We start from the raw sequence: 12,686 nt of genomic DNA, 5'->3' as shown, positions 1-12,686 counted from the left end.
AAGGGCCACTAGATGGGGCACTGAGCACAACTAGTGAGAAGACCGTTAGAAGGGTTAAATTAGAGGAGTGGCTAGACAGGAACAAAAAGGAGACAGTTTTTCCCTCCGTGAGTTAGTTGAGCAGAGGGTAGCCATACTGGACAGTGGAGTACAGCGAAGACCTACAGCAGTAGCCAGTGAGGAAGGTCACTGGAGGTCCAACAGTTAGAGATTGGGAACTGCAGGACTAGTGAGACTAATGGAGAAGTCTCAGTGGTCAAGTCAGCTAGCAAGGAAGAGATGAAGTGACAACCAAGCCAGTCTATGGAAACCCGCCCGTGTCTGGAATTGTCAAGCCAGGGAGGTCAGTGGGTGAGCCTCCTGTAGAAGTGGCAGCTGGAGTACGGGAGCTGTGTGAAGAGTCTAGTGAGCTGCAAATCTAGGACATGTACAGGAGCAACAGTGCCGTAAAGGAGTGAGCTGTAACAGATAAGACAGGTACCTTCGTGGGCTGAAGTCAGTCTCAGGAAGAAGGGTCATAGTTCCGTGATCACCGTGTTCCGTGTGACGTGTCCGCTTGCTTGTGTGGTTCATACAGGTGAAGCGGAGGAAGGAGTAACGTACTGCTGTAGATGAAGATGTATAGCTGTTATCGAGTGAAGAGTCCTGTAGCCATTGTGGATATGCTGTGACTTGAAGAGAATAAAGCTGAGTTGTTAAAGATGTTTTCCCTTCACCCATGACAGCACCACCTGAGAGAGGGATCCGCCCCGCCAGGACAGGAACCTACTGAGACCTAAGGGGCGGCACCTCTCCCCTGCTTCAGTTGGGTTCCTGTCCTGGAAGGCACCCCACTGTCGGCGGTACCTGTCATGGGTGAAGAAAAGAAGATGGACCCAGCCCCGTCCTGGCGCAGGAAGAACAGGTGTCTCACCTGCAGCGCCGGCCGTCGGGTGCTGGATGCGCAGTCCCCGGGCCCTCCGGGGTTCCGGGTTCGTGCGGGCATCGGTGGGATCCCCGGGGTCTGCGGGAAGCCCCCACCGCGCCGCCCTCCCCTCGCGCACGCCGCATCTCGATCCCCATAGCAGGGGAGAGACGCTGGCTTCTTCCGGCCGCTGATGTCAGTGGCACGTTGCATGCTGGGTGCGCCGGCTGACGTCAGAGAAGGGCGACGGTTTAATGGCGCCGGGTGCGACGCCGGCCAGCTTTTCTGAAGCGGTCAGCCGGCGGTCGCAGGGGGGTGGTAGAGAGACGCTCACCTGAGCGGAGGCGCGGTATTTAAAAAGAGAAGACGGCAGCAGACGGCGGTGCAACATGGAGTCAGTGCAGGAACGTTCAGCGTCCCTGCCTCCCTCTCAGCCCTCTGGCAGAAAGCATGGAAGCCATTCCAGCAGCAGTCGCCCCAGCCGCAGGTCGGGGGACTCCTCAAGATCCAAAGAGCGCAGGTCACGTGCCCCGACGCAGCCTCCGAGTCCGGTACCCTTGATTTCGGGTGGTGAGTGATCTTCGTGAATGTTAGCAGGTCAGAAATGGAAGGCTCAATTAAGTCCCTATTGAAAAAAGGGAAAAAAAACAGGAAGGATCCCCCTAGTTCCCCCTCGGATTCCGCGTCAATATCATCTCAGGCGGAAAAATCATCCTCCTCAGACTCCTCAGACAGCGACATGGGGGGTAAACCATGTTTCACTGTAGAAGACACGGACGCCCTCCTAAAGGCCATTAGAGCTACAATGGGCCTACAGGAAGAAAAGGCGGCTAAAACCCTAGAGGATGTTATGTTTGGGGGGCTTCAGGAGAGGAAAAAACGAACCTTTCCAGTAAACGAGAAGATCCAGGCACTTATTGAGAAAGAGTGGAAAAAGCCCGAAAAATCGGGGGCCCTTCCATCCACTTCTAAGAGACGATATCCCTTCGAGCATAAGGATGCAGAGATATGGGAAAAAATCCCCAAAATAGATGCAGCAGTGTCCAGGTCCTCCAAAAGGTCGGCCCTGCCCCTGGAAGATGCAGGGGTTCTTAGAGACCCGCTAGACAAGAAGGCGGTCTCATATTTGAGGCACGCATGGGAGGCGACAGCAGGAGGACTAAAACCGGCGATAGCGGGCACTTGCACGGCACGCTCCCTCATGATCTGGCTGCAGCAGTTAGAAGAAAAGCTGGCTTCAAGGGTCCCAAGAGAGAAAATCTTATCGGAGATGTATCTCTTGCACGGGGCAGCAGCTTTTTTGGCCGATACCTCGGCGGACTCTATGCGGATGACAGCCAGGGCAGCATCACTATCAAATGCTGCTAGACGCGCGTTATGGCTTAAGGGTTGTCCGGGTGACCTTCAGTCCAAGGCCAAATTATGCTCTCTCCCCTGCGACGGTCGATTCTTGTTCGGCAAGAACTTGGACGATATACTGGAGAAAGCAGGCAATAAGAAAAAAGGCTTCCCCAGATTCCCTATGGATCAGAGGAGACAGCCCTTTCGGAGGGGGAGATTCAATAGGGGGCGCCCTCCCGCTGACAGGAGAAGATGGGAGGATAAAAGAAAAAAAGAATCGGGATTTATGTTTGGTGGAGGCACCTCCACCTCAAAGAAGTCGGCACAGTGACGCCAGTATTCCAGTGGGGGGGAGATTGGCACTCTTTTTCCAAACCTGGGAGAAGATCTCCTCCAACGCCTGGATCCTAACCATCCTAACAGAAGGCCTGAAAATTCCCTTCATTCGTCAGCCAAAATCCGTGGTCGTCATCACACCCATCAGGAAGGTGACCGAAGAGCAGGTGGCCTTAGAAACAGAGATCCTGAGCCTGATAGACAAGCAGGTACTCTCCGAGGTACCACGCCTACAGGAAGGGAAGGGGTTCTATTCACCCCTTTTTCTAATAAAAAAACCCGATCAAACATTCAGGACAATCATAAATCTCAAACGGCTCAATCTATGGATAAGGAACTCGACCTTCAAGATGGAATCAGTAACTACGGCGGTGAAGCTGCTACACCAAGATTGCTTCATGGCCGTAGTCGATTTAAAGGATGCGTATTATCACATCCCTATCCACCCAGATTACCAGAAATACTTGAGGGTAGCACTTTATATTCAAGGCACACTAAGGCACTTTCAGTTCAGGGCTCTTCCATTTGGCATATCTATAGCCCCGAGAGTTTTCACCAAGGTCATAGCAGAAGTGACTGCCTTTCTCTGGATTCACGACACGGTCATAATACCATACCTGGATGATTTTCTCACAAGTAGGCAGCTCAGAGGACCACTGTACAGCGCAGTTGACCCAGGTTATCAACACCTTGCAGGAATTAGGGTGGATAGTCAATTTCAAAAAATCAAAATTGCAACCCCTAAAAAAACAGACCTTCCTAGGATTCGTACTAGACTCAGAAAAGCAAGAGTGTCTGCTCCCAGAGTCCAAAATAGAAAAGGTGCAGAATCTGGCCTTCACGGGCCAAAACCAACCACGTATGACTTTAAGAAGAGCAATGTCCCTGCTAGGTACCCTAACATCCTGTATTCCGGCGGTCAGGTGGGCTCAGTTTCACACCCGGCAACTCCAGTGGGAGATATTAACAGCACAAAGATCGCTAAGAGGGCGTTTAGAAGGAAAGCTGGAGCTTTCCTTAAAAACCAGAGACTCTCTCAATTGGTGGCTGGACAAGAGAAATCTGACCTTGGGAATACCGTGGGACAGACAGACGTCAGATATAATCTTAACAGATGCAAGCTCCTCGGGGTGGGGGGCACACCTAAGGGGCATCATAGGTCAGGGTTCCTGGATGCGTCAAGAAAGGGAAGCATCCTCCAACCTGAGAGAACTGTGGGCAGTGAGCAAGGCCCTAAGTCACTTCATTCCGCTACTCCAGGGTCGAAATGTACGCATCATGTCAGACAACAAGGTAGTAGTGGCATACATCAACCACCAAGGAGGGACAAGATCACACTCCTTAATGGAAGCGGCGACAGACATTCTGAGCAGAGCAGAAGAACACCTACACTCCTTGACAGTCTTACATATAAAAGGGGCAGAAGACATAGAGGCAGACTTCTTGAGTCGCAATACCCTGAAGCAGGGGGAATGGGCGCTAAACCGGTCCATTTTTCAAAAAATAACTCAGCTTTCGGGGAAACCGGTGATAGACCTCTTTGCCAACAAACACAACAGGCAAACAGAAAGGTTCTGCTCTCTAAACCCGAGAGAAAAACCATGGGCAGTGGACTCGTTGCACATCCAGTGGAACTTCAGGCTAGCTTATGCGTTCCCCCCAGTGGCTCTGATCCCAACAGTTGTCAGAAAAATCAGAAACGATCAGGCCAGGGTAATTCTAATAGCTCCATTTTGGCCAAAAAGGCCCTGGTTTGCTCTGCTACGAAGGATGTCCCTCTCCGATCGATGGGTTCTGCCAGAAATCCTGGACCTACTAGCTCAAGGTCCAATTTTCCATGCTCAGGTCAAAGGATTCCATCTGACGGCGTGGAATTTGAAAGGTCGCTTTTAACGGATAGAGGGTTCTCCCCTGGGTTGGTGGCCACCCTGCTAAAGAGTAGGAAACCAGTGATGACTAACATCTACGGCAGAACATGGAACAAGTTCCTGCAGTTCTTAGGTAGGCCGTTAGGAAAAGATCCCCCGATTAATGCCATCCTGGAGTTCTTACAATCGGGGTTGCAGATGGGGTTAGCAGTGAACACACTTAAAGTTCAGGTCTCTGCACTAGGGGCGCTCTACAACTGCAAATTGGCATCAAATAGATGGGTAGCCAGATTTATTAAATCCTGCCATAGAGCTAGGCCTATCCCAATACCCCGGATAGCCCCCTGGGATTTAAACCTAGTGCTAGAAGCCCTTACAAAAGATCCGTATGAGCCATTACATCAGCTACCCCTAAAGTTTCTGACCCTAAAAACAATCCTGTTAGTGGCCCTCACGTTAGCCCGCAGGATAAGCGATTTACAGGCCCTCTCAGTAAATCCACCTTATACGCAAGTCTTTCAGGATAGGGTAGTGTTAAGAACAGACCCCGCTTATCTGCCCAAAGTAGCATCAGATTTCCATCGGGGCCAGGAAATTGTCCTTCCATCTTTTTGCGAGAACCCAAAAAATCTGGGGGAGGAAAAGTTCCATAATCTGGATGTTAAGAGAGCTCTCGTAGAATACATATCTATGACTAGCCAGTGGAGGAGGTCCCAGTCCCTATTCGTAGCTTTTCAGGGTGCCAGGAAAGGCTATGGGGTTTCAAAAGGGACTATTGCTAGATGGATTAGGGAGGCCATCAGTGTAGCTTACACAGCTAGTGGTATCCCGATTCCTGACGGCATCAAAGCTCATTCCACCAGAGCCGTGGCGACCTCCTGGGCCGAAAAAGCAGAGGTATCGATTGAACAGATTTGTAAGGCCGCTACCTGGGCCTCACCTTCAACCTTCTTTAAGCACTATAGGTTGAATCTATCCTCCTCTGCTGACTTAACCTTCGGTAGAAGGGTGCTGCAAGTGGTGGTCCCTCCCTAAGGTGTTTCGAATCTCCAAAAATCTCTCAGGTGGTGCTGTCATGGGTGAAGGGAAAACCACCATGGTTACTTACCGGTATCCGGTTTTTCCGGAACCCATGACAGCACCCGTATATTCCCCCCCTTTTCACTGTATGGGTGTGCACAATTAGTAGGGTGTTTTTTGAGTGTTGTGGTGTTGGATTAAACATGTAACTAACCGGGAAGTCCTCTCAGTGCTCTGTAACCCAACTGAAGCGGGGGAGAGGTGCCGCCCCTTATGTCTCAGTAGGTTCCTGTCCTGGCGGGGCGGATCCCTCTCTCAGGTGGTGCTGTCATGGGTTCCGGAAAAACCGGCTACCGGTAAGTAACCATGGTGGTTTCCAGCCTCTGCCTGCAGTCAATTGAGTCCTCAAAGTGAACAGCATACCGGAGATGGAATCGCCTCCAGCACAGGGCGTACTGGAGCGACTGCAGAAGCAACCCCCCGGCGGCCATAGTATTACACCTGCAAAATCACAAGTACCCAATAGCTGCTTGAGCAGTTCTCCTAATCACTGTTCACTGTCCCCATGAACAGCTGGGCCATGTATTTGTTCACTATATATAAATATAGAGATAACAGTGCAGAATTTGGAACAAGCGCACTGTCAAAATAGCACATTTAGGTCAGCAGAAAGACGATGCTGAAACAGAATCTGAGAATGTGTAGCATACTAATGAAGAATGAAGACAAAGCAGGTTATTAAAATAAAGAAAAAAAATGATTTCTTGCATTGTAATGATTGAAGTATTTTCGTATATATTGGTTTAGAAATTTAAGTTACCCCGTCATCCACATATCCGATTCCAATTAATTGAAATGAATAGGAAAAGTGCATTTAACCTGCTGATGGTGCCACCTTCCTGGAAGGACCTGCCAACTCATCACCATCAGCTCCACTTACCTCTCGTGCGGATATGATTGACACAAGACAACCCATTTTATTGTTTTTTCCTCTGGCATTTCATTAACCATTTACCCTCCTGTTTTAATTTCAGGATGAACTACAAGTGGGCACGTTCTTTAAGGTTCAGGCTTCTTGGTCACATACACAGGTGTTCCAGTCATGGCATTTATCCTCAATACACATGAAACACACAGTGACGAATCAGGAGATGTGGCTCAGTTTTCAATGCTGGATGAGACCTAATGAGGACAGATGTGTCGAAATACCAGCACTGTATCCATATAAAGATCCCCTCCCAGGTGAATATTGGCTTTTTCATTTTTCTATTACATATCCACATGGTGTGAAATTACATTTAATGAAAATGTGCATGAAAATTATTTCCAGTGGTGGAATACACAATTTCTATACACACCGGAGATCAAATGACTGGAAGGAGCGTCGGCCGAATGTACATCTGCATGCAAGGTGAACATGGAGAATCAGGAAAAAGAGTTCTCAATGTGTCTGTCAATGATGTCATTTCTTTAACCAAAGGACAGGTAATGCTCAGGGACAGTATTTTGGGTTGGCTGTGTAAATGTAATAAGGTAATTATGATAGTTCCTTTAATTTCTGCACTCTATATGCCCAGCTCAGTAGTTCATGAGTTGAGTGCTCAAGGACCACACAAAAACACAATATATTTCAATGTGTGAATGCTACCCATGCTGTAAGTTTTGTAATTCCTTATTCTGTATTATAGGATACACCCAACTAAAGGGGTATTGATCTTTTACCTTCACAACCACAGCAATTCATCATAGCATAGATTCCATGCACACTGTCTAGATTCCTCTATTTGCCCCTTGTAAGTCGGCTGCCATGTGTCCTGCAAAATATAAACCCTCACGCAACTCTTTTTACAGACAAAAATAAAGTAATATAGACAGGGAATGATTTTTTAAAGGCTTGTTTTAGTAAAAGTAGTAAAAAAAAACAAAATAAATTTGGTATTCTCATCATATTGATGTGCAGATAAAAAGTGACATATTAATTCATTCTGCATTGGGAGTGGTATTATAAAAAATCAAAGAAAAAGTGAACATCACAAATGATTGTTTTTTTTGCTCATTTCACCACTCGAAAAGTGTAATCAAAAGTGGTCAAAAAGTAATTTGCAGTGGCATCAGTTGCCTGCTCTTGGGGCAGAACAAATATTCTGCACCACTTAAACCATGACACATTAGTACTTATAAACACAGGATTTGTAATTTTAGGAAAATACTTACGGTAAGTAATTATATTTTGACCTAGTTTGTTCAGATTAAAAAAATAAAATACAAAATTATACACGTTTACTTTATTATTACTTACAGTATATTGTTTTTCATGCAATTATTTTACTTCCCTAACTTTATCCCTAAACCTAACCCAGTCCCTATCCCTAAAACTAACCATAACTCTGATCTGATCCTTAACCATAACTCTAGCTGGGAAAAAGAAAAAGGGTAAAAATATAAATGCAGCTCAAAGTAGTGAATGAAGACAGCATTGATTGATGTGCAATGCACTTGCCTCAATACTATTTTCATTCATTAGGTGCTAATCTTCTGTAAATTGTAGCACTGGAGAACAGTTTGTAATTGTCTGCTGCGCTCTACATTGAAGATGCATTACTGCCATAGAAAATTGGGGGAAAAAGGGGGAAAAAAAGCGCTATGTATTGTATATATGAAATTTTAATCTGCAAAAGTTTCTATGAAAAAATACAGAAGAAAAAAAGGTACTTAGCACATAAATTGGCCAATAGTAACATACATAGTAACATAGTTTTGAAGGCTGAAGGAAGACCTTATGTCCATCTAGTTCAGCCTATTTTTAGTGCAGCTGTTCTGCATTGTTGATCCTGGGGAAGGCAAAAAACCCACAGAGTAGAAGCCAATTTTCTCCATAGGGAAAAAAATTCCTTCCCCTAAGCTGGGTCTACCATCTACCTATAATATTCTGTTATTCGTAAATTTCTATACTGTTGCTCACAAGAAAAGCATCCATTCCTTTCTTAAATTCATTCAGTGAGTTGGCCATCACCACTTCCTCAGGAAGAGAATTCCAGAGCCTCACTGCTCTTACCGTGAAGAACCCTCTTCTATGCTGGTGCAGAAATTGTCTTTCCTCCAAACGAAGAGAATGCCCCCTTGTTCTTGTCACAGTCCTTGGTGCAAACAGTTCATTGGAGAGATCTCTGTATTGCCCTCTGATATATTTGTACATATATATTAGGTCTCCCCTAAGTCTTCTCTTTTCTAGAGTAAATAGACCTAATTTTGATAACCTTTCTGGGTATTGTAGTGAACCAACTCCATTTATCATTTTAGTAGCCCGCAATATATGTGTGCCCAACTGCCACGCCAAGGCATCTTTCGAAAGTTGGGTCCCTGTCCTGTTTTGTCACCTCTCCTGGGCAAAAAAGCCTTTTTTGCCCATTAGATGTGACAAAACAGGACAGGGACTCAACTTTCGAAGGACGCCTTGTACTGACCTGGAGAATCATATTGCCCGGTGAGTTTTGCCATATAGTGAACATGGTAAATAAAAAAAACAAAAAATAATGGTGGAATTGCACTTGCAATTTTTTTTCTGCCTGATTTCCAGTGCATCATATGCTAAAATGAATGGTGTCATTCAAAAGTAAAACTCGGTCCACAAAAAACAATCTTTCATACGGCTATGTGGACAGAAAAATGAAACGTTATGATTCTTGGAAGAAAAGGGGGGGATAACCCGGAAAAATGCAAGTTCATGAAGTGGGTAATATGTAAAAAGAATAGCTACACAACTCAAAGAAATGATGGTCCAAAACTCATTTAATGTGAAGACTGGAGCCATATTTGAGAATGTACTGGGTAAGGACCAGGCCAATCCAGTACTGAAAAGAAACAGAGTCAAGCAGCATTCCCGCTGGTTCCTACATATTATTACTTTATTTTATTAGTTCTGCAGCATATTACTATTTAGAAATGAAAATCTGATGCTCTCGAATCTTATATCGTATATCTAACTCCACATCTAGAAATATGGCTTGAGATATGCGGCAAGGAAATTTAGTTTTGTCATGACTTCCTTTCCTTGAAAATGATAAAAATGATATTCTTTAGAAGCTGACACATAGCAATGAAAGGTCTTGTATTCATACCATTCTCTCAGGTTCATACAACACACGGGATAAAGAATAAGCACTGCTCTACTATTTGTAACCCACAGGCGAAGCAGTGGTGATCGTGACTCCTTAGGAGCTGATTACTAGCAACAGAATGGCCACACATAGATATGAACTGCTAGGTTATACCTGAGCCTTCACATAAAACCTATATACGGTGTACAGGCATTCTGCTTAGCGGCAGGAAGGTTTGTGAAGGTATATATTATTCTGTGGCGAGTCCAGCAGCATTGTGTATTATGTGCTTTTCTAACATTCATAAGCTAAACCGGTAAATAACCCCATTCTTTAGCTGCATTATATGAACGAACAAATATACAACATCTAGAATAGGCATAACATATTGTGAATAGATGGCTACACATGTTTAATGGAGCACTTCAGTCAAAGCTGCAAATGCACATTAGAAAACAGGCTCAGACCGACCCAGTATCCCCCAGTGGGCCCCTGAGCCGGGGTATAACTATTTCACTTGCAGATGCTGTGAACGGGGGTATAACTATTGCAGTCACAGAGAGTATAGTGGGGGCTCCCTGATACCAGCACTAGTTTCAGCTAAATAGGTTTCCTTGGGTGCATATCCAGTTGAAAGGAATTATGCCACCAGCCTATCAGAGGCCGACACCAGAAGGTGGTGATGGCGCTATTATGTCACTGCATTGTGCCACCTTTGAGGTGCAATGGAGAGAGAAGAAAGAGCTGCTTGTCATGGGAGCAGGAACAGGTTCTTTTTTTAATTACTATTTAAAGAGCGCCAAAGAGGGAGACGTTAGCCAGTATTGGGACCACAATGTTGGACATTATACTATATGGAGGCCGGAGAGGGTGCATTATATTATATAGAAAACAGAGAGGGGAGGCCAAAATGGGGGATATTAAATTGTATGGAAGCCAGAGAAGGAGACATTCACTATGGGGCCAAAATGGTGGACATTATACTATATGTGGACCAGAGAGGGGGACATTATAGAGCCACAACATTAACAATGCCCCTCAATGTGGTGCAGTAACAATGTCTCTTTTGTGGCATCATACATTAATCGTTATTAGTTTATGTGGCCACAATTTTTGATTTTGCAACTGTATCAAGGCGTAGACTATTACTGTATGGGTAACACAGCGGAGGGGATATTACTGTTGTATTTGAGCGTAAAGGTGGACATTACTGTGATTTTGGACACAAAGGTGATTTTTCCTATTGTATAGGGGGCCACAAACAGGGACATAAGCATTAATATTTATGGGGGTTACATAGGGAGACATATGTACTGTGAAAGGCTTACAGAGGACATCACTACAGTAAAATATTTTATTTGAGGGGATACTTATGTTGTGGTATAAGTGAAGTAAGGTAATATCATTTTTTTCCTAGTGTTTTTTAATGTTTGCGTTTTTTAAACTGCTGCGGCCAAACATTTACATAGTTAATAGTGAAATATACCATGCAACACTTTTTGTGTGTATTTAACTACTTTGGTGTATTCTTTAAGTGACTGGGATTTTTTTTACAAAACCCATCTTGCTCTTCATGATTTTTAGATGTTTTCCCACAATAATATAACAGCAGTGTAATGTCAGATTCGTAGCACAATTGTCCCCTGAAGACAAACACGGTCCCCTAATTATTCACACCTCTGATCAAACTATTATGGTAACAATATCATCCTCTTCTTTAATGCCTTGGCAAAGGACCTCTATCATGTGACTATGGTGTAACTAAAGGTTCTAGACCCTAAATTTGTAGTTGTTATTTTGCCACATTTTGAACAAAAAAGCCTGTAGTTTTCGATTTATACGGAACCACAATTTTGGTGGGATTATGTGCAAAAAGTGGCAAAAACTCACAGACAAATTAAAGGCGAGGCATGAGAAACTTTATTCATTGGTATATACAGCTGAATTGATTGCCAGACAGTAATTGTCCATTTCTCTCATAGTCTACTTTCTGTAATTGTTCCTAGCACCACCGTCCTTTGGTTGATTGACAGTGGGTTCATACTGGTACGCAGTCACAGATGTGTCAATCATCCAAAAGGGGGCATCACTAGACAGGTAAAAGAGCTTGAGGATGAGGAGCTGGAAGTGCATCGTCACACCCCAGTGCACTTCCAGATTATAAAGGGAATATGGTAACTGTCTTATCTTTTAAAAGCCTAATCACTTTTATCTATGGTTTGATGGGTCACAAGTTTCTGAAATGTTCTCTTTAAGAACCTGGTATTTTACTGATTTTATTAATTTGAGTAACTGTTACTATACGTTGTCCTTTTTTAGAAGGCCCATAATGTATAAAAATTTGAAAACTATTTTAATACAGAAATTATCCATTAAATACATTTTAAGACATGATAAATTCATTAAAGGTCCAAAGGTTGGATTGTAAAACTTTACAGTCCTCACGACAACTGCAGGAATGGTGCAGCCATGGAGGGTTTGTAGATATCCAAATTACCAAGCACATGGATGTTCCCAAATACACAAACAAAATGCTCCACTGCAGCCAGGAATGCAAACTTCATCTTCACGTAGTTTAAATGCCTCGCTGGTATATAAGTGCAGACTTCCTGTAAATAGAGGTAATTTCAGGGCTTTCACAAAACACGGGCTGTTATAAAAAAATAAAACCTGCGTACTCTCATGAGGACAGTTTATCCTTCTGTCTGAAAGATCTATTAATTAGGAATGAATAACCGCTGATGCCCATAAACCTGAGGAACTGTTACAGGACTTTATCAGTAATTTGCAAATACGCTGGCAGCATGCTGTATAAATGTTTTAAGGAATAGTAAAGCATTTAATAGCAGCCAAACCTAGCTTGTGCTCCCGTTATAGGACTATTAATCACAGGGAAGTATCTCTTCCACATGTGGAGGAAGACAACTTTTATTCAGCTTCTGCTTTAGACATATAACGGATACCATGGTTTTTTTGCACCCATTTTTAGATATAACTGTACCTAACATAACTTTTTTTAAGGTTTACATTTATTGAATAATTGTAAATATATTGATTAATTCACCTTTTAAAAAGCTATGTCTTAAAGGGAATCTGTCGTCAGATTCATGCTGCCCTAAC

General features: G+C 44.1%; 1 protein-coding gene across 1 annotated transcript in view; it reads left to right on the top strand.

The window, feature by feature from the left end:
* Positions 1–12,686, top strand: part of RP1 (RP1 axonemal microtubule associated) — a 742,035-nt gene that overhangs the window by 480,401 nt on the left and 248,948 nt on the right. The window contains exons 36-37 of the mRNA XM_073583994.1: positions 6,504–6,711; positions 6,800–6,954. Of these exons, the coding sequence (XP_073440095.1) occupies positions 6,504–6,711; positions 6,800–6,954 (363 nt within the window). The remainder of the gene's footprint in view (positions 1–6,503; positions 6,712–6,799; positions 6,955–12,686) is intronic.

This window comes from Dendrobates tinctorius, unplaced genomic scaffold, assembly GCF_039654945.1.
Source record: "Dendrobates tinctorius isolate UK_male_01 unplaced genomic scaffold, ASM3965494v1 ptg000082l, whole genome shotgun sequence".
Classification (NCBI taxonomy): domain Eukaryota; kingdom Metazoa; phylum Chordata; class Amphibia; order Anura; family Dendrobatidae; genus Dendrobates; species Dendrobates tinctorius.
The sequence above is the reverse complement of the archived record's forward strand: the minus strand, read 5'-3'. Positions and strand labels throughout refer to the sequence as shown.